At 37.4% G+C, this 23,133-nt stretch overlaps 1 protein-coding gene across 3 annotated transcripts in view; it reads right to left on the reverse strand.

Moving 5' to 3' along the window:
* cemip (cell migration inducing hyaluronidase 1) overlaps positions 1–23,133 on the reverse strand; it is a 61,119-nt gene continuing 37,986 nt past the window's right edge. For all 3 annotated transcript variants that reach the window (XM_066701502.1, XM_066701500.1, XM_066701501.1), the window contains exons 9-29: positions 22,937–23,058; positions 22,362–22,509; positions 21,293–21,484; positions 15,396–15,565; positions 14,751–14,960; positions 13,506–13,711; positions 10,013–10,082; positions 8,942–9,070; positions 8,208–8,293; positions 7,950–8,081; positions 7,212–7,247; positions 6,758–6,913; positions 6,370–6,550; positions 5,808–6,023; positions 5,394–5,605; positions 4,131–4,316; positions 3,505–3,709; positions 3,222–3,308; positions 2,553–2,710; positions 1,917–2,017; positions 1–1,166 (exon numbers count right to left, since the gene is read on the reverse strand). In XM_066701502.1, coding sequence (XP_066557599.1) covers positions 1,039–1,166; positions 1,917–2,017; positions 2,553–2,710; positions 3,222–3,308; positions 3,505–3,709; positions 4,131–4,316; positions 5,394–5,605; positions 5,808–6,023; positions 6,370–6,550; positions 6,758–6,913; positions 7,212–7,247; positions 7,950–8,081; positions 8,208–8,293; positions 8,942–9,070; positions 10,013–10,082; positions 13,506–13,711; positions 14,751–14,960; positions 15,396–15,565; positions 21,293–21,484; positions 22,362–22,509; positions 22,937–23,058 — 3,131 coding nt within the window. In that variant the 3' untranslated portion in view covers positions 1–1,038. The remainder of the gene's footprint in view (positions 1,167–1,916; positions 2,018–2,552; positions 2,711–3,221; positions 3,309–3,504; positions 3,710–4,130; positions 4,317–5,393; positions 5,606–5,807; positions 6,024–6,369; positions 6,551–6,757; positions 6,914–7,211; positions 7,248–7,949; positions 8,082–8,207; positions 8,294–8,941; positions 9,071–10,012; positions 10,083–13,505; positions 13,712–14,750; positions 14,961–15,395; positions 15,566–21,292; positions 21,485–22,361; positions 22,510–22,936; positions 23,059–23,133) is intronic.

Raw genomic sequence — 23,133 nt, forward strand, 5'->3', positions numbered from 1 at the left:
GACAGCTGAAACACTTTATTTAGAGCACTGTACATACATAGTATTACCAAAAAAAGGAAAAGCTACATCTTTTTTTATATATATATACAAAAGTTGATTTGGTAGACCTTCTAACTAGAATGTCCATGTCCACTTTACATTTATTACATATCCATCCAAGGTTCTGAATTAAACAACAATAATTATGCATATTCATTATACACTAGTCTGACTAGAAGTACTTCCTAATATGTAAGCTTTTTTTTTTTCAGCTAGGACAGTAATACAGCAAATACATTACAACTCAAAGATGTCCCTTCTAAATTTGTTCAATTCTGCCTGTACAATAAATAAGTATAAAATATATATCTGTAGTCAATCTGAAGTATTTTAGAAACACATTTAACATACAAAACACTAACAACTACAATCTCCGAAAAAAGACCAGCTATTTCGGCAATAGGAAAATGAGTCGCCTGTTTGATATCTAATTAAGAAATTGGCCCGTGCCATATTGATTAAAATCTGAATAGCATTACTCAGTTCAATATGAATTAGGTTTATTGAACAGAAGCAGTGTAGCATAGTAGCCAATAGACTAGTTTCATGGCTTTAAAAAAACTGAAGGAATTTAGTTAATTGCTGTTTCAATTTCTTGCTGGTACATTTAAAACAATTAGAAATGGACCAAAAAAATCTTATCAAATAAGTGTGTGAAAAACGTGACGGTTCACCATTGAAAAATAGAGAAAAACCTACTGGATAAAAGGTATATTTATACTGGAATGCAACTGAGGTTAACGCCACTCAGTTTGACAAAGGAGGAATGATTTTTTTGTTTTTTATGTTTTCTTTAAGTCAAGTATATTCAACACACACTACAATCGAATCACTTACGGAAACATTGTCACATACGACAAGACCAGCTGGTTAGATGGCGAGGCAGTATTAACGCATGCTCTCAGAAGTCAGTAGTCCTCTCTGTGTATCCTTCAGGCTCTCACCGTTTTTTGGGGCAGTGCGAACAGCAGAATCTCAATCTCGCTTCCCACCCCATCCTCATAGTTTCATTTTTTTCACCACAGGTATTGGCAGGACTTGGTGAATTTTAGCTGCTTCATCATCTGTGACTAACTTCACCCAGTCCGGCCTGAAGGATCCTTTGAAGCCAACAAACACCATCTTGTCTAAAACAAACACAAAACAATAACTCCACGGATCACCATTCACCGGAACTCTGGCTTTTATAACATTCTTTACGAATAATATGCGCACATCAATACATTCAAGCTCACAGATTCATTCATAGGGCTTTTAACTAAGCCAGTGGAACGTAACTAAAGAACTGTGGAATTAAAAGATTTAAGTATAAATGCAGCACAATTCTGGTGTGGAACAGAATTGTAATCTAGTCACACAACTACTATGATATGGAATCTGGAGATTGTTCCCCTAAGAAGAAATATATTTTTGACCCTTTCCTTGGCCATAATAGGGTTTAACAAAGGTTAGCCAGATCTTTGTGCATCTTACTTCATTTTTTGTATTATCAATAATTCTGTTATCTAATTATAGATAATTAACTATATGTGTTGCATTGCCTTTGCTGCATGGATAGATGTACATATATATTTCTATTATCAAAATATAGGATGCAACAGTGCCACCTGGTGTTAAATTAAATATTAAAGTGCAATATACTCCTATTATTGATAAACATACAGTATACATTTTAGCCAAATATCCATTAAGTGTGCTACATATAGGTCAAGCAGGAAACCAATTTAAATCCTGCAGGGCAAACATTTAAAACTACAGCACAGTGGCTACCAATCAGCAGCAGAACTCTTGACATTTGACCTCGACATTTCTTCAGTGAGAAATCCACAGCTGTAGTGGAAAAGAAAGTGATATGGCAGGATTCAGTGAAAAATTACCTTTCAATTTCACATTTCTGTCTGCTCCAAGCCTTTCAAGTATTTTAGTCCAAGGTCCCCTGGAAACAAGATGTCCTTTGGAGGTCATCATCACGATGGAGCTAAAAACATGAGATGTAAATGATGAGCTGAGTTGGTAGAGAGTCCAAGGTATCTAGAATTAAGTGATAGCCTGAAAATATGTTCTCTGACTAAAAGGCATGCGGTTTCTTCTAGGTTCATTTCAAGCCACGGATCTAAAAACTATCAGTGCTATTTCATATTAAAATAAACAAATACATACAAAAATGTTATACAAATTGGGATGGTATAGTGTTTAAAACTTGTAATCTGTTTTTGTTAATTATTCAAGATGCAATCCTCACAATAAATTAATGACATTAAAGGATTCTTAACTAAAAGGAAGATTAAATAAATTGAATTAAACTACTTATCATCATTAACGGGAGGATTTACTGTATGTGTGTATATATGAATGTATGTTTGAATGGATTCTTCCTTAGAGATACTAAATATTATGCACATTTTGTGAGAAAAGTATAGAAGCAATCTTGGATACCACACCACATAAAGCAAATCAGCTTTGTATGTAGTAGAAAGGAGAACATTGAAGCAATATGGTTTTCAGACACTTACTCGTCTTTGAGGTTTGCTACATAATTCTCAATTTGGGCTGGGATTCCCAGAAGAATAGAGTTTCTAAACCCTTTACTGTCCACCACCTTCCCATAGTGGCCATCGATCACTGTCAGCTGGATGCCATCGTCAGGCTGGTAAATCTTCTTGCCGTTAATCTGTTGACAGATGTCATGTGCCAATGAATAGGATGCTGCTTAGTTATCTCATAAGAATATGCCAAAATACAGAATGTCGATATTTGTAAGAAAAAGTGAGCAGGGGTAATTGTCAATACAAAGTATCTTAAAAGCAGGTTAAATTAAAACTTTTTTTTTGTTTTGTTTTTTTTAGAGAATTTGCTTTCTGTGACTCTCACTGATGATTAAATACATCATATTTGAATACAAAAATACTTCAGTGTGAATGGTGTGTTGAATCAATAAGAGAGGTCTGTACCAGCTGAACATGTCTTAGACATGAAGACATTACCCTTCAGAAAATTGTATTCTCTATGTGCATTCGATAACATAAAGCCTTATGCCTACTTGCGAAAGAATTTAATAGCACAATCTTATGCATGCACAATCTCTGTACAGAACCAGAGAGCCGGGGCTGCCAGAATCACAGGAGCTTACTTATCAGAAATGGTTTCTCAAATAATGAATCAGGAGAAAATGCGAAGCCTACCTCTGCATAAGCAAAATCATCCTTGATGTGGAAGAAACGGGTATTGTACGATTGCAGCTTCGCTTCCAGGAAGTGTTCTTTGGTGCGCTGTTAAAAACAGAGAAGGGGCACTTTTCATCTAGAGCAACAGGCATGGTCATGAGTTAACCTTGGTCATGTACAGAAAAAAATACAGTATTTCACAGAGAAAGAGTTCAATGTAGCAGTAACCCTGCCTATTCTATGAGGTTTTGCTTCATCAGGGGATTCACATAAAATGGCTGCAAAACAAGTTAGTGCCTACCAGCTTGCTGACAGGTAGCTTTTTTGGCATCGGGACATCTACGATGGGCATCTCTGAGTATTTGGGGTAAGCCTTGGCAGTACAGTCACTTGGGCCACTTCCTTTTGGGATCTCAGCTTTGATTTTGATTCTCTCACAACCCTTCATTGAACAGAAAGCCAGATTTTCCTTTTCATTCTGTGCTTTGACCTTCAAGAAGAGAAGCCTTGAGGAAGAAAGAAAACAGAAGTCGTGCTTTAAAACAGAAGACATAGAGGACAGCTTGTGAAGACAAAATACATATGCTGTGCCTAGGTGCAATTGGAAATACTTAGTTACTAACTAATGCTTTCAGTGTCTTTCATGTTTGCTGATGTTTACAGTGCTATTCATCAATAAAAAAAGGTAAATTTCACACCTGTCGGAAAGACATATATGTCACAGCCTGATGTTGATATAAATAATAATTAAATACTCATTCCTATTCACTCAGTGAACAGATTCTTACAGTTCAGATTGGAATAAATCTTGGATATGTGATTTACAGCTGTATCAGCATACATAGCTCATTACATCCAAATATTAAACTGCTAGTCATTTTTAATGTTCAGACTTTCACAGATTGATAGAGAGGTTAGTGTTTTTACCCAGTGTCCTCTTCCCAGTAATAGTAGCCTCTCCCTGGGTGGATGTGCTCTATCTTATCTCTCTGGAAGGTTTTCAGGAACACACCGGTCTTGTGAGTTTGTTTGGTGAGACGGTTGTGAATGTCTGAGATGACTGTGAAGGTAGTGCCTTTAGGATAGCAAAATCCCACCTTGATCCAGTCATTCCTGTATATGAACCAAAAACAAATCAAATCAATAAATTGCATTTCCATTGAGAATGATTTTTAGGTTGACTTTAAATGAAGTCCAAGGTAATTCAACAGCACAAACACTAGATGGCACCATGTTACAGGTAGAATATCACAAAGGAATGCCTGGTACAATTGCTGAAAGAGGATGTATTTCTGGATGAACAAACCAATAACATGTTTGATAAACGGCTCTCGTATTTTTTATTACTGCACATAAATTAAGCAACATATTTCCATTACAAAGTTGGCAACCACTGAAATAAAGAAAGAACAGCTGAAAGTTCATGTCACTATTTTGTCCTTGATCTAATGAAATTACATCAGGTGTATGCAGCATCTATTTAAAGGGAGCTTATTGCTTCTGGGGACCTAAATAATGTCAAGTCACATTTGTGCATTCCATGTTATTAGCCCTTCTGCATACTTATAAGAGGTGACATCTCAGGTCCCCAGAATAGAGATGTCAGGAAAAAAAAAAAGGAAAAAGGGGAGAGTTCAGACAAAGGTGCCGCTTTCAATTTACACACTCTTCATTCACACTCTTCTTTTCTGGTCAGGCAAACACTTTAAAAGGCCAGTGTCTATGGTAAATGTAAGTAAAGTTATAAACATCTAAGACTTTTAGATGTTTTTAAATATATTTTCTATCAATTTAATACATGCATTTTACACTATCATATAGGAACAACTACAGGTAAAAAAAATTGCATGTTTTATATTGCTTTTTAATGAGTGTGGTCAATTCAGGATTATGTGATTTAGAGAAGCACAAATAAATGAGGCAAAAACAAATCTCACAGACATGAAGTCACTGAAATTCCACATGAAATTAACAGCAGGATACCAAATAGCTAGCAAGTATGAATTCAAGATAAAGCAAGCAGTGGAAGGAGGGAGAGACTCACGAACATGTACCACACAGTGGCTGGCTGTATCGACTAATGAAAGTGTGTAAATTGTTCAAAAACAAAAATCTGGACATAAAATGTAACCCATTTCCTGAATGTGTAAAAATACCCAGAATGTGAAATAAGAGTCAGCGGCCCCTGACCTGTTGAAGTTGATGAGCCACACAATGATTTCTGCGGGGGCGGCTTTGTCCCAGTGGACAGTGTAGGTCTTGGATAGAGTCACGACCGGTTGGTATTGCTGGTAGTGGTTCTTCTTGCCCAGGGCGCCGACCAAAGACAGAGGCTGGTCAGGATATTCATCTTTCACAATCTTCATATCCAGGTTCGCAGGGTTACGAGCCTGAATGTATATCTGTTTTTAAACACATAAAATAAACGGAGTAAGCAATAAATGCATAGCTACATTGAATTGCATGTCACACGTGTGTGGTAGAACCTGTAGTGGAAAAGCACAATCGCACAATGCATGACCCACAGTGCCATGTCTCCTTATCATCCTTGTGTGTTCTCTCTATGCAAAGCAGCCAAGGGGTGCGTCTTTAGGATCCCCTTACCTGACCGTAATGGCCGCTGCAGATGGCTGCCCTCCAATCTGGGACATCAATGCAGTCTGGGTGCCTCAGGAGCCAGTTATCCTCCTTCACCAGGTAGGCCCCCGGGTACTCGCTCACTGTGCCGTCGATATCATGGAACACGGTCGTCTTGTCCCCGTCCATCTGCATCTTGTTGAACCAGGGGCCTGGTTCTCCGAAAAACACCCGAGATGTGATCTGATTCGTTGGAACAAAAGAAGAAACGGAAGAAATGAAAAACGTCGTAACAAGCACGCTGCATTGTAGTGGCAATGTCTTACCTCGATCAGACACTTCCTTGCAGGAGATACGGAGAATTATGTCTTACGCTAATAACATAACATAACATATTTGTCAAATAAGGCTCAATCAAATGTTTTGCACACACACTGAAATAAAAATGTGAAAGGTCATGTGCAGTAGCTATTTGAGAGAAAATCTGTATATTTTGTTTTATTATAATTATATTTATCTATATAATAAAAATTAACCCAGATCTAAAAATGCAGTACTGTATAAAAATGTAGTTCTGTATAAGACTTACAGGGACATCCTCGAATGTAATGTCAGTGACGTTGTTATTGGGGCAGCTCTGCCAGGAGTTGTTAAGCCTGAAGCCGAAAGCGCTGGTGTGACGTCCATCGAGAGCGATGAATTTGCGGAAAGTGCAGTTTTGGACGTTGATTGGTCCATCATATATCTGCATTCCCCGTATGGGAAAATTCCTGAAAAACAGAAAAATAAAATAAAGTTCACTTCACAAAAGTCTGGTTATTGTTATCATTCTCACTATACAGGTAAAATAAAAACCCATTGATGTAACTGTCTTAAATCAATTCATGAAATATTATTATTAACTAAAATGATTTCAGAGGTTCTAGAAATATTTTTTTCTGTCTCTTGTATCTTGACTTTGATGGCTGTTAACTTACACTCCTCTGGGTAGTGTTCGCCCATTGAGGTCCGGGCCCCCGGGTCCCCAGATGCGATTGTCAGGCATTGACATCCCCCTGTTCTCACTCTCCCCCACAAACAGGGAGTTCTTCACCTCCTGCTTGGAGCCGTCATCGTCAGGGAAAGTCCCTCCGCTGCAGAGGGTTCAGAGATCAGGAACAGCATTAAACGCCTCTGTCAGCTCTTCCAGCAGTAATTACTGTAGAGCTCCCAGTTTTACGGAATTAGGTTGCTTTCAGACATCTAATGATGTTATTTCTACACTTCGTTCCCCTAGGCAGTTAAGAGACAACATAGTCACAGCAGATTTAGTGTTTTTAATTTTATCCATGGCAGCATGATGTTTTCATTACATTGAACAATAAATTGGAACATTATATTCTTTAGGGATATTTATGAAAAATACAGAAAACCTCAGAAGAGCTCACTTACCTCGCCAGAGTGAGGCCAATTCCATTATCTGCAAATCTAAAAGAGATAAAAAAAAATTTATAGATTTAAATTAGAGGAGAATACTATAATTTAAATGTCAGCTGTGGTGGTAATTAAGGTATAAAAACAGTATCTAGATAAAAAGCAGGACTTGCTCTTTGTGAACAAAGCAAAAGGACAACACTGAGATAGAAATATTAAACAATAATCACATCAGCCCGATAACATCACCTCTCTGTTTAGCATAGTAACCTTCATTGTGTTCAATGTAATAATTGACACTTAGTTAATTCTATTAATTTCTATCATGAAAATATCACATCTAATCTGTTTTTTGTTTGTTTTCCTGCACTATACATGGCCTCAAATAAAAAAAAAGCATAATTTCCTTTTCATGGCAACCTGGTATCGCAGGAAGTCTGAGCCAGTGAATTACACGGAGTACGGTTGAGGAAGTCTCACAATGCTCCCATGCCTGTATACAAAAAAGCTTTGCCTTGATCTGAGCATCTGTGTCAGGTCCTGCAGGAAGGAGGCCAAGTTAGCCGATAACGTCTATGTTTGTGTCTGCGGCATTCTGTGCTTGGTGCTCTGTCACAAACATTATCTGTATGCCAAGGCTGCCCAGTGCACTATGGCAGGTGTCTGTTTATGGCATCACTGTAATTGTATACCATTCTACATACCCTGCTAAATGCTTGTTTACTCTCAGACTGAGGTGGCAGAACACAGACTTACTGGCAGTCGTCCAGCCACACGTCTCCTCCTCGCAGCCAAGCTCCGTGGTCCTGGTTCTTGTAGGCGATGAAGTGATGGATCAGAGCTGGCACTCTGGGCTTGAAGGGGTCTGCATCCTTATGTGGGCTGTACCTATTGACCCAAGAGAGAAAGGGGAGCCTGGTCACTGTCCTGCACTGACTTTGTTTTGGAAATGGGCCATGCACTGTGCATTTTCACTCTGACAAGATGGTTGTGTGGAAAATAGGAAGACCTCACCTGGCACCAATGAGGGACAAGAAGGGTCTTTTGTCCTTTGCGTTGGCTCCTGTGGTCTTCACACCATTGTCCAGAATCATGCCCGCCTGAAACATTGCATAATCACAACTCAGGCAACATGTAACTGAGTAGACTAAAGCAGCAAACAGAGTCAAATGAAATGTGTAAACACTGATAATGTGAGATTAATATTCAGGTTAGTTATAAGATTTTGATATTAGTCTTTCTTTTTGTGTAACTATAATTACCTCCACATCATTCATAAAAGAAACCAATCGATAAACTATGCTCCTTCTTCTTATGTATATTAGCTGTAAGCTGCTCTGTTGTATGCTGTTGCTGCCCTAAGCAGCAGTACAACTATCTGTATTAAAATCCAAGGCCTTCACAGTATTTAGTCCTTTTCATACAGAAAAACATTGTTATGCTCTGTTTTTTTTATATTTAGTTCATGTCATGGAAATGGCAAGAAACACGTCAATATACAACGCTCATCTTTTACATTTTATTTTAGTATAATGACTTAAAAAACAAAAAAGGAAATAGGCCAAAAAACAACATAAAAACACATTTATTCATTAACCTTGTCAATTACTAATATAAATATAATTCCATGCGGCTAAAATATGTTCTACAAGAGAAAGTAAGGTCTATTATCCCTGTGGATTATTTTACCATGAGAGGAGCTAATGTGAACTCTACTTTCTGCCACCTGATCCCCTGTGCTGACTCACCCTGTAGTTGGAGTGAGCACGGTTGTTGATGAACTGTCCCATTGGAGTGTGTTCAGTGTGTCCCGGGGAATACATTCCCTCAGATGGGCCGGTGGCCACATGGTGGAAAATGAACCAAAACCCTGTCTCCTATAGAGGCAAAACAAATGAGATACTGAGATATTTATATTTATAAGCTTTTTTTTTTTTTTTCTTTAAAGCACGAGTGATGCATGTATTTGTTAAGGAGCCTATCACTCATTTAAAAATAAGAAATTATTACTTCTTATGTTGTAACTGAGAGTGGAGAGGTACTGTCAGCACTTCAGTTTAGAAGAAAAAGAAACTGCATACTCGGCAAACATTCCTGTCTGTTTCAATTTGTCTTAATAAACAAGCTTTGAATCTGGAAGTCTCTGCGGGTATGTCTATTTGTTTTCGTTTTTTGCGGGGGGGCTGTACATTTGTAATTGTATTATTTTGTATGCACCTTTGGAACACTTTGCTTTTGATTTTCATTGCTCTTTGTTTTGAACTTGGGCCAAAAGAATTTCTAATCTCCACAGTTTAAAGACTTCCTTCCTGGACTCTGAATGAATCTGTTTAACCGAGCTTTGAACGGTAGTCAGTATATTTAACTAATTTTTTTTTTTTTTTTATTATAAACCCCTTGCGAAATAAAACCGAAAAGCATTTGGACATTGTTGAAAGGGGGTGCTATATTTGGAAACAAACTGACAAACCATAAAATGAAATATTATACTCTATTCTTAAATATATATAAAAATTTAACTGGACATTTTATGCATGAACCAATACACTTATGATAGTGCAAGTTACAGAAATATATATTAAAACATGCACATAAAGAACGAAAAATTACAGTGCAAATAACTGAATGTATATGGAAACCTTTCTATAATTATGTCTGCATGTAGAGACTTTTTTCTGGAAAAATAACAGTACAAATTGACATTTTCGAGCCTTTAGCCTCATGCCTGAATCAAATTAATCATGTTCAGTTTGGTAACGAGCCTCGGAAGACGCAGACTATCTCCTGGACGTAAACAGATGGAGAACGATTTTACTCACTTCAGAGCCTGCAGCTGCACAGTTGATGAGGTTGTTATTGGGGTTAGCCATCCAGAAAGTGGATGTAGCACTGCAAAGAGAAACAAAGCCACTGATTTGATTCAATTCTCTTTCTTTCTATCCCCCCCGTTAAAATTCTGATAAATCTCATGCCTCGTAACGAATACGTCTGATAACCGGGGTGAATTCAATCACCTAATAACCCACTGTTCAAATGACCTATTAGAAAATGAAGTGTTGAGCCCTTCTAATGTCCCTTATCTCCATCCACAAATAACAGATACAGGTGTAGAGCAAGCAACAGTGTGTACTTATACACCATTGCCAAAGGTAGTGCGATAGGCTATTTACTTTGGAAAAAAAACAATGATATGGTGTCTCATTCATTCGATACCATGGCTACAGGTTGTGATAGAAGCGTAGGGTGTTCAATCTCTTTGTCCAATCATGCTAGTATAGTGTTGAGGCTATAATGAAATGTCTCTGCAACACAGAAAGCTGGAAACTGAAAATCTGCAGTGGGTTTGCGATCCCAAGAATGCCTCCAGAGAGGGATACTGGCCTCTCAGGGCATCTGCAATCTGCACCACTGCAGGTGTTTAGTAAAAGCATGCAAGAAGGTCTGCTGACCAAGAGCATTACCAGGAACATACTTTTTACACTAAAAGTAATCCTGTTTGCTTTTCCAATTATCCAGTACAAATGCATATACATTTTACAAAGAAGAAATTATGAATGTTGTCTCTTCTTGGAAAATACCACAGGTGGGAGTCATGGCCCTTAAATGGGAGAGAGAACAGCTGCACAAAGCACTGATGTTACAATGACAGCAGTTAGTTCACAATCAGAATCAGAATGGAAATCCTTGAATGGTAATGGTGTTATAGTGGCATTTAGCTTCTGTAATAAAGAGTTGTAATATGTAGCCACCAGCAAAACAGACTTCCACCTTAACTCCCAAAAACATAATATCAAATTAAAAGGTACAGGGGGAAAACATCCAATTGTTAATTGCTTTTAGCTTCTCTAACGAGTTGTAATAAAACATTAAAATGACTAAGGAACTTTTACTGCCTCACTCCAATTCTAGAATGCCAATTATTCAAGGCCTCACTGTGAACTAAACTAGAAAGTAAGAAAAAAGAAAAAAGGAATTGGAAAGTAGAATGTGGCGTCTTCTGACATTCTGGTGCAGTGAAAGAATATAAATGATTTTCTAAGGAACAGGAGCAGAGTTCAGCGAAATCCTATAATGGGAATGGTACCTTACACAGAAACTGAAAAGTAATTTTCATTCAGCTAATGGCTTCGCTTTCAGGTTTAACATTGTGTTCAAATATACATTAATAATAATTTTGTGAGGAGAAATTGTCCTCAATTCCATACTAATATCCGATACCAATGGAAAGGCTGTCAATATCTTCAGGCAATTTATGGTGATGAGGAAATTCTGTGGTACCTGAACTTCATTTCATTACATTACTGTCTAATTGGCATAGTTGTCTGTTAACTCAATCTAGGCTTCCATACTGCATTCACTGCAATATAACTATAATGTGCAAAAGGACATTTGAAAAGGAAGGTCATACAATTAATGTTTACATAATTAAAAAGGTAACACTGGTAATTCAATGGCACTATAACCAAGCTATCTACACTGAAAACCTTTACAAACACTGTATACAAAATATTTTACATTTTTGTATATGTTTGGATTAGACATTCACCTTTCCTAAACTGCCACAGGTTTACATTAAAAACACGCCTGATGTCTATTTGTTTAATATCTGCTTGACACATTACACAGCTTAATAAAAAAAGGTGTTAAGTGACACCCTTCTTGAACTGTAGCCAATGGGTCAATACATTAATTGTTATGGGAAGTCCAGATGGACAATAAATTGAACGCCATTAAACTTCAACCTTAGCTTTCACAAGAACTGCGGCCATTGAAGTACTTCACTTCCATGTGTTTTTAGATTTAAAACCACAGCATGAAAGGGACTGAAACACCCAAACATGTTTCTACCTATTCTTTTAAATAAAAATAAAAAATCAAAGGTAAATCTTCCACTAGAGTGTAAATGTTATTCAGGTGGATGCAAATCATCCTCTTGCACTTTGTGAAAATGTCACCAACGTGTGAAAGTAATTTCAGATCTTCTGCTGATAGTACACCACAGTAATTATGGAACTGCAGGTTTGACAGACAGCATGTTCCATCACGGCAGCTAACTGCTCTAAAGGCTGCTGGCGGTCAAAGAGAGATGTTCTAATAATTTTATATTGAAAGTCTGCACGCATATTTCTGCAGTTAGCTGCTGAAAAGAATCCCCATCGTCTGACACTATTTTTTTTGTAAAACATGCATATAAATGCAGGTCAAAGCAAATGAGTTAACAATATCAGTATGAGTCCTGTGATTTAAGTTTCATTAGTGCATACATGCAGTATGTGGTAAGAGTAGCCAGACCATCAGCATTACTTAGAGGCAATTATAAATGTAAGTATCTGGCATGCGGAAACATTTTCTATTTAAAAATTAACAAACGTTTACTAGGAATCATTAATTATGTAATTTTAGACACTGTATCCCCTGCATTCATTTCTGGATTAATAGTATATACATATAAAGTAATCTTAATACCTTTCAATTTCAGTTATTTTGTTGGTTGGCTAAATATGAAAATGAAACGTATCTGTTGCCAGCAATAAAAGTCAAATGCTGAGGGAACTATTGCCAATCCTAACCAGGGCTGGTTTATTACGTGATGACATTTTTACTGGGTAACATTATACAGAAAAGATTTCAAAAAAGTAATTTGAAAGCTATGCCAATATAATAAAATGTGTCTGTCACTAGAAGAACATGCTGTGCAGTAACACTATTATTACAAGACAGTTCTTAACACTACACAACTGATTAAATTTACAAAAATATATCATTTTATATTTACACATACTGTAAATTAACTGAACAAACTGTGGGTTGTTTTCACAGACCTAGTAACACTAGTCTTGGAATAGTCATTGTTATTTTTATTTAAGATAGGGTAATCGAATACTAGTACTCATCAAGGTCTGTTTACCAGCTGTAGATACATTTAAGTGCATCAAGAATTTGTTGTGCATGTGAAGTCTCAATGGCCAAACATTCAAATTTTGTAACAAAGGCAAAACTAATTCTCTTTTCTATTGTGCTGTGTCATCAAACTCACAAAGCAACACTATTTCCTCAAGCAAGCAGATAAATAAAATAAGCTTAATTTTCAAGACTATAAGCTCAAACCCGATAATAATATGTAATCCTTTTATACTGTGATTGACCAAATGCCCACTTGAGAAATCCTGCAGGATTCACTGAAAGATACGTGATCCAATTTTTATGTAAACTTCATGACTTTTCAGATTAGATACAATTGAGTGATAAGTCAGGGTTTGAAAGTGGTGTGCCAGGCCTATATGCTGGGAGGTATCCAAATTTTAATCTTACCTGCAGTCCTGCCTTGGATTGGCCACATAGCCAGGGAAGGCCCCGTCAGTAATGTCACGGCACATTTTACTGTCTCTGTCAGAGGGTAAAAGAGTCCCTGCCTTCACAAGCAGTCCCAGGCAGTGGTCAAATGTGTTTCTTTCTTCAGGACCATCCTCCGTGAAGAAGCAATGCCCCAGAGCGTCGTAGCCAACAACATCCTTAACCTGCATGGCAACAAAGTCCATTATTTCCCTTCATATTCCCGACCAGGGGTTGCACTATTCAAACATCTGTTAAGGCTGCTGGATTGTTAAAATATTTTATTGTTTGTTGTGTTATTGGACCACAAGTAGGTGAGCGTGAAAATACATCTAACAAAGATAATACATTACAGGGCAAGCAGTTACACTTTATTAATCACATTATAGGAATAGCTAATCAGAAAGTCATAGATGTCAGAACAAAACCTCTTCCACTTGAGAGTTTCAAATCGCTTTTGAAGAACCAACATTAAGCCTAATGGATAATTTAAGGTGATCATTGATGTGACATTTGAAACAAAGACGTCTCTATTCTCCGCTTAGCCCATTTGAAGAACTCAAAACTGAATAAAATAACTACTGATGTTATCTCCTGTCCCTTTAGGATACTTTCACTAGATCACAAATTACTGAGCCGACTTCATTAACTACACAGAAGCAACAGATGGCTGCAGTTGTATAATCACGGTAAGTATAACAACACAAAATGCATACCCAGAATGCTCATTTACGAACACAAAGAAAAGCATTGTCTGAGAATGGCAAAGACAGAGAATCTTAAACTTTATTAACTCTGCAACTTTTGAGGTGTCTCCTGTGCTGCTTGTCTCTAGGAGAATACCTCGGCTGTCAGGCAATATAAGTGATAAGTGATGGAAGAGATGTCATGAGTCATAAAATAAGCAGATGTGCATCTTTTTCTTAATTTACACTGTCCTGGAGCTTCCTACACATTTATAAATCATGCCATATTCAGATATCGAATTTAGATTTTTAATCATGTCGATTAGACTTATCATTAGCTGCGATAAGCATTTGCTGGAATTCAAAAAGCTTCGATCTCCATTTTTGTGGCTTGTCACCTTAAGGAAATGGAATACATCACTACAGATATCATTTACCGATCTATCTGTTCGAGAAGAATAGCTGGTGCCTTCATATGGAGTGGTTAATGCCTTTATTACAGGCCATTCCTCAATCATTAATCACTGTCTCGACTTACCAGCAGGCCATTGGATCCGTGTATGGTGACACAGCGGGAGAACGTGTGATGAATTGAGACTCCTTGGACGTAGGTGGGAGGGCTGTATCCTCCTCTCTCATCCACATCCCCGTTCATATGAAAGTGAATGGGGTAGTGGCCCATCGACTGCTGCCCCATGTGTTTCAGCTCTACTCCTTCGATGTGTGCTGCCTTGAACCCATGTTCTACCTAGGGGGCGATAAGGAAAACTTGTTTTAGAATAGCAGTGTGGAGATATGAATGATAATGATTTCTGAAATGCCATATCCAAAGTTATTTATACACCATGTTCCTCTGAATTGAATACTCATTGAAACAAATGCTTTAGAATCTGTGTGTGCTTAGATTAGCGCTGTTTCGAGGTCAGTGAACCCATAATGTACGGCGACAAATGTATGTGAGTTTAAGTAACGCATTTCAATAAAATATACTTAATATATATATTTAAACCCTTAAATCTCTAAACTACTGTACTCCTGGGGATGTTGCTCTTCCAGAAAGTAAGACCTCAAAAGTAGCCTATTATAATTAGCAACCCCCTTCACAGTGATATCTGACTTTGACACGAATGTTATGTTGGCATGGATGTTGAGATGTCTGCAGCTGCTGAAGGAGGATGCTCACCTTTACATGACCGCCAAAAGTGTCAAAATCAAAGAACTTGCAGGCCTCATTGCCATAACACTTGGCTTCCATATCCCCCATTAAGAGGATGTTCCTTGTCAGCATTCCCACCTCAGCACGCATGTCGACTCCGTCCACCTCCTCCCCGATGTGGAGGAACGCCGCTTTCCCTGTGAGGAATAAACTTTTGTGTTCAAGGGTTTCTGAGAAGTGTAACTTGTCAAGCATTAATGTGAGTCTATTGACTTCCCAGGGCTGGGGTTCACACAATATTCTAAACATTCAGCGAGATTGCCTTTACTGCACTGCTGTGCATGGCAAAGGAGTTAAGAAAAACTGCAATCAATGGGAGTTTTCATAGAGGCATGCCTTACAGACTGAGGGATGGTAACTATCATCCAGCACTGCTACACAGTCATGCTTCCAGTCACCAAATCTGAGTAATGGCTGGTAGGAGTTCAAAGTGCCAGGCTGAATGACCTAAATACTGAAACTTGATGAAGTAGTGTAGTAGTGTAGTGCAGCATTCGCTTTTTCCATTGCATCTAGCATAGAAATATTTCTGTTCAGTCAAACAACAGAGTTAAAGGCTTACATGATATGAAATTATGTTTTTTTGTTTTTTGTTTTTTTGCCAAACAACTATAAGTAATTCCTAACTATGATACAAGCTTTGGCCAACTTAATGAAATACATAACGTTTAACCGACAGCATCTGCTATAGGTCTGCAATTTATTCTGAAAAACGCAGTAATATAATAAATAATAATTGTTTTCCAAACATCGCTTCCAAATACACTTGGGAAAGCTGTATTATTTTAGTTGTTTCCTCTACATTTTTGTGAAAGATATCCCTAAGTCTGGTTTGCATCTGTAGTGTGTTAGCTGGCACTTTCTGTTGATATGTGCTACACTTAGAGTTTATACAAAAGGTTGAGAAGAACATTGATGCTCAGGTCGATTGTGTTTTAAATTGGTACCGTTATTGATTTTATTCACATTCACATTCACATTATATTTTCTCCATAAGGCAGGTGATTATGCAGGTCATTATTGGCTGAAGGCATCAAGCAACAACTGCGCAAATTTTGTTATCCATGTTTGAGCATATGTGTTCACTAGAGATCGCACACCAGACAGATGGACCCTATTAAATTCAATACGACTTCATAAGCAACATTGATCACACAGAGCAGGACTGAGGCAAAATAAGATGCATGTAATTAAAGGCCGCTCTTTCAGGATCGATAATTCAAAAACAGTGTTATTCATTTCACTTTTTGTGAGATTTTGTCAGTTCAGGTCAGTACATTCAAGGAAAAAGTGCATGAGGCATAATATCAGTATGTAAATAATCATACTCAAAAAGCAGAATCAAGTACGCTTCAAACTAAATTCATGCATTAATGGAAAGTTATCAGTACTGGCCCAGCTTCAATGAGATCATGGAAATAAAGGGATTCTCTAAATGCCCGTGTGTTCTGTCCCCCAAACACGTGCTTCTTGCATTTGTTTCCACTGTCATATAGAAAAGAACTTGCAAGACATCAAAACAAAAAAATGTCACAGTGCGATTGCTCTTGACCCACCTCCATCCATTTCTTTTTAGCTATATAAATGACAAAACATTTCCCATCTTGCAGAAGCAAACACTTCTGCTCAGATGCCACTAGCTACCGTGACATCACTCTAGATGACGGCTATATTTAGACATGGCTGGGCTGTCTCCAGAGAAAGTCTGTTACCTGCTTAACGTGTGAAATACAGCATGCTCCTTCACCACTACCTTACAGCTTTACATCATTCCTTATAAATCACAGAGATTATATCTGCAGCAGTAACCTCTGAGGATGTCTTCTGTGATGAAGAGGAATCCTATTTTAGTGTATTCTTTTGGAGACTCTGCACACATGTATCTCTATTACCCCACTTTTCAACTCATGAAATCCCTTCCAAGAAGAAATCCATGGCAAATGAATAGCCTGTGCAAAAATAGCAACACATTTCTAAATTTCTTACAGTACGTCCTCTGATAGGTGTTTCTTTTGTGGAGGTTTGGTGTGGTGTTTGCCCCCGAGAGAGAAATAAATGAATCAAAATAAAATCTATATTATTCTTTGGAAGCAAGCAGGATGTTTTGAAAAGTTTATTTCTGACAGATATTCAGATGAGAAAATAAAATCTTGCGCGGGTTCCAGACAAGATTATTGTGCTGTACAAGTGGTGCTTTGTAACGTACATGCAAAACACTGTTCTTCATGAAGCTGGCTAATCCCCATTATTCTGATTGATAACAGGTTTGGGTTCTAAGTTTTGAACTGCAATAAACACGCAAATCTGTGAAACATCAGGGCTGCAGGAATGTTCCAGTAAGTGTCAGTGCTGCAGGCACTCAGTTCACAATTTCAGAACTGAGCATCACATTTATTACACAGTTTTATGATTAACTTAAAATTTCTGTAAATTCTCCTCTAACTGTGATTTAAATCCACACACAACTGAGGGGTTAACAACAAGCAAGCTCTGTTGTTCTGCATACACACATCTCAGCTGATGTCAGTAGCGGTTTCATGGCTCATTAATAAGCCTCAGCATAGGTAGAGCATAAGTAGCCCTTAAGAAACACAAATAACCACAGGCGGTTTAATATCTTCAATGACGCTCTCTAAACAGGCAAGGCCAACAAGTGTTCCTAATTGTATATCACTGCAGGCCAGACTTGAACGTTATTGCATGCTAATCAGAATAATAATAATAATAATACAAATTCAGAGCAGGAATTGGCGATTAATTAAATGTGATGAAATATGTTCAGAAGAATTAAAAGAAGACAGAGCTCAACCATGTAGAAACATGTCACATGAAATTAAAAGCATATTTGACATGGAAAAAATGTGCTGTATTTTGGAGTTGGAAACCAACAACAAAAAGTTTCCAACCTGGGTCACAGAGGGCAAAATATTGTACTTTACCACTGTAAACTTTTCCATAGCAGTATATGTGTTTGAGCTGTGTTAGAATAGAACTGTAAAATCAGTAATTAATTGCCTATTGGGTTATTGCTTTTCAAATTATTTTGAAAAAAGATAGGTTAAAGAAAACAGAATTCTGAATCAACAACTAGTAGCAAATAACAATCAGATTAAAATTAGGTCTGTGACTGAACCAAGCTACCCTTTCTGCTGTATGCTGAATGAAAGGAAAACAAATGATAACCATTTCTGGGCTCAGTGGCGATTGAGTGACAGGCTGAATTGCATTCTCGTTTCTAACTGAAGAACGTCCAGCCCTTCCCACTTCCTCTGGGTCCTAATCTCTGACAGGCCCTGACTCGAATTTTCCAATAGCTAAAGTGCCTTTCCAGTGGCCAACACAAATGTTTTAAAGTATAAATACTGCTGCCATGTTTAATTTCATTAACTAATTATTGAAAACTCCAGTGTTTTTTACTTTTTTATTAATTTTGGCTAAAGTAATGTCTGTCTCAAATTTGCCTAGAAATACATTTATAAAAAAAATTGTATCCCGTTCCCAGATGTCACATGCTTGTGTTTTGTACGGTATTTTATTTTTTCTGACACAATGTCAATGTAAGAACTGTAATGGAGGTAAATACATTTGGAGACAGGAAGTATTGCTGTTTTTCTTCAGAGTTAGGTATGCATCAAAAGCAAAAAGTCAATCATATCCATAGACATTCATCTTTCAAGTAAATTACTAGGATTGTAGGGACAAAGACCCTAATACTATGCTGAGCCACTGTCTTTTTTCCTTTTTGTATGTAAACCACCGTGAATGGCACGCTACTGGTAACAAACAAAACCGTGTATATGACCAGGCCAAACCTTTCTGTAGCTTCACTACATCAGCCTAAATAATCTGGACTTAAAAGAATCTGAAAATATCCCTCCAAAGTGTTCTTGATTGAAAGCACAGAACACGAAGGTCGAAGATTTCTATGTAGGTCAATATTTTAATATGAACTCTTTAAATATTAGCACAGTCTACTCTTATATGAGAGTGATGCTGACAAAATGGCCTTATTTAACATCATAGCTTGTTCCCCCTTCTCAATATGAATAATATCCATTTTGTAAGAGAGTGGGGGAAAAAAACGAATTAAGCAAAAAGTAACTAATTGCAACTGTCAGGAACTGTTAGGTTTCATATTTTAGGTTCCATTTCGTACTGTCAGTAACTCACAGGCAGGATCCATCCTAGTTGGTATGTATAAACCTATATTAGTATTTATTTATTTATTTTCACATCCCCTAATATGTGTTACCAGTGGTTTAAAATTAATTGTAAGATAAGTCATCAAGTCATGCTATGTGTCAACACTTCCGACTGAAGGAAAACATGGCTCAGGCAATTAAAATACGAAAGTCTAGATGAAAGCGATGCACATTCATCTGTTATAATTTGCAGCTTGCTTAAGTGTAAAGGGAAACAGAAGCTCTACCTTTTGAAGATGATTATTTGAATGTATGGCAGGTAAAATGAGGGTCATATTTAATTGATTAATTACCTGCATTACTTAAACTCCCAATTTCATAAACGGTTTTGGCATGAATGAGAAATGCTTTGAAAATGATGGAATAGTCATGTTTATTTGAAAGATTATTTAACCTTTACTTATTTTAAGAATTCAATTTTAATTTGAAAGCTTAGAGCTGAGCAGATGGGCAGCTTTTTCAGTAAAGCAGATGTAGCATTCATATATATGAAGAGATACATTCCTGTTCTGCTATGTAAAGTTATGCCAAAAATAATGCCAACTTAGGTTTCTCCCTTTTTGATATTTTGTTATCCTTCTTAAAGGAGCATATTCTGCTTCACTGCAAATATGCTGTAGAACAATTTCAGGTATTTGTTCAACACTTGACTTCTCCCTAACCCCTACACCCCCATACAGTGTCTGTCATTTTCCTCACATGATATTATCAACAAAACTGAACGGTGACCCTTCAGACAGACACTAATTCCCTATAAACAATATGTTTTACTCATTGAAGTTCAAAAACATGTAATTCCTATGGGCCAGCAAAGCTACAAGCCACTTTCCCCTATGAGGCAGAAGTGGGAAACCTAGACAACCCAAGATCTATCTTTTGTCCTTTGCTAACACAACAACTGTATTCTCAGGCTTGGTCTAGGCCCTGGAGACAACAGGCCACCCTTAGGTCATCATTTTCCACTGAAAGATCCAGGAAGAGCAATCAATGCAATGGATATGGCTATAGAAGACTGTTTAAATAATAATAATTATTATAACATACACACATATAATGGTATAAATATGCTGATATCTAACTAAATTGCTGGTTGATATAATTATGGCTTTTTTCACATTACCAACCTATGTGGAATGTCTGTAATGCGATGTTGTCTAAAAGAGCAGTAACACCAGGAAACACGTGGCCAAATGGAAACATAGGCTAAGATAATTATATACAATATGACACTTTGATTTAACTACTTCACTAAACAATCACTAAAAGCCTGGATATTGGTTTACCTTTTTATTCTTGTAATCAACAAGGAATCAATTGTATGTCTATTTAAGCCACTCCTCCAGGAATGCAAAACCAAGGGCAAAATGAAAAAAAAAAATCAGTTCAGCTTTACAATTATGGTGCTAAAGACTTTTTCCACATCCACTTTTATGCGGGCTTGCGGTATTTTTCTAATTATGCACTGTTGTGAGTCTTCATTATTCCCGAATAGCAGCACTAAAAATAAACGAGTATATATGATATTCCCCTTGAAAATTACAGATTTCAAAAGACTCGTCTCACAGTACATTTGTGTGCCCTAAACATAAGTGTTAGCTTTACTTATTCTACTAGTGTAACTAACACCATTGCTGCTAGGAATAAGAAAGCACAGTGCCTTACCTTCCACTTTAATCTGATTTGATGCACAGGCTGGGCAGGGGATTAATTTGAACTCCTCAGCCTGGTACATGGAGTAGTCAGTGCTGGCGACCACAATGGTGTCTCCTGCCATCCAGGACCCGCTGTCATCTGCCAGCTCCATGATGGTAGTGTTGGAATGGGTGTCAATTGTAATGGATGCCTGGGGCCTCACTGAAATTTCAATTCAGTAATATGAATTCATACATATACCAAAATAAAATAAAAATAAAAGCCTGTTTGTGTGTCTGTTTTAAATTATTTTTTTCATGCATTTAACTCAATGATAAGAGAAAAAAATAATAAGAAGAAAGGTAATGGTGTAAATGTATCCTTGGTGTTTAGAGCCATAATCGCATGAAATTATAATTAATATCTGGAAGACACAAATTGACCAGTACATCCTTTGTGTTGCTAGAAAATACATATTTTTTTCCAATAAGTCATTCATCTTGGGAGGTGAGTTTAATCATCTGCAACATGTAAGAACATACTATACATAGGCCAGTGTAAGTACAAACCGTATCATGGAATATTCAATTTTGTAGTTCAACAAAATAATGGCACTGCTTTCCTAAAATAATGTTAGGAACTGTTAGAGATCCTCTCCTTTCAGTGGACCAACCTTGGTCCTGTAATGCTCAAAACCGGTTTAAACTGCTTTTATATGTGTATACATTCGGTGGCTAAAGAACGTATAATTGTGGTTAACTAGGGCAACAACAAACAGACCTATTCTATTTAGCTCTGATCTATGAAGGACACCATTTAATTTATTCAGTCTGAACTTTTGACTACCTGCACCACTGTCCCTGGAGCACAGAATGTATTTTTACTCAAGAGAGCCAAGTAGTGATACATACTGTGCTGTATGACATGCAATTCCGCAAGCAGAGACGGTACCCCATGCCAAGTCTCTAAGTCCCCACTCTACGCTTCTCTGTTGACATGCAGTGTCTGATTGCATTTAGCACATTAAGTCACTATGCTGGCTGCGAGTTCCCTATTACGTGACAAGTCTACATCTTGGGAGCTAACATTCCATACATACCAAGTTTTCCACAGAGAAAGCGCACTTTATAGTTGTGGCACATGCCATCTGGCTGATCTTTATTGAGACACACAAAGCCGTAGCTCTTGTCGTTTTGATAGAAAATCTCATTTGTTAAATTGGAAGGGACCCCATCATCAGTGACTGCCTGAAGAGGAGAAAACATCAACAATCTGCATTGAGGGGCTGTTTGCCAAGCAGTTTCCAATGCCCTGGGCGAATAAAGTCCTCTAGAAATATATTTCATGGAATGTTATAGCATGCTGATTTGAATTCTTGTTAATTAATCATAGTCCATATTGCAGGTATGGTGCCACAAATATTGTTTTTTAAATATACCCATTAAGAAAATGTTCTTCAGGAGTATTAAAAAAATATATACTTCCACAGTCTCCCTAATGTCAGATGGATTTAAGTCAGATTGAGTCAGATCTCTGCTCTTTTGAAATACTGCCTTTTCAGTTGAAATGGCATAGGCACTTTCTCTTCTAGTATTATAGTGTAAAGCAGGTTTCTTTGTTTTTAACACAGAGGCCCCTGTTTATCTTGGCTGCCAAAATAAAAGCTCAAGCTACCTGAATGTCAAGTGGATTGGTACAAAGTTTGTCTGGAAAAGCGGTTCGGAGGTCAGACAGCTTTTCCCAATCTCCTGACCCTCTCTCATCGTCTCGATCAAACCACTCGGTCCATTCAGCCTCTGGAAAACAGGCAACATTTAAAGAGATTTAATGTGGAGAGAGCACCCATGATGTTGAAGACCCAGATGAAACAC

This window comes from Amia ocellicauda, chromosome 4, assembly GCF_036373705.1.
Source record: "Amia ocellicauda isolate fAmiCal2 chromosome 4, fAmiCal2.hap1, whole genome shotgun sequence".
Classification (NCBI taxonomy): domain Eukaryota; kingdom Metazoa; phylum Chordata; class Actinopteri; order Amiiformes; family Amiidae; genus Amia; species Amia ocellicauda.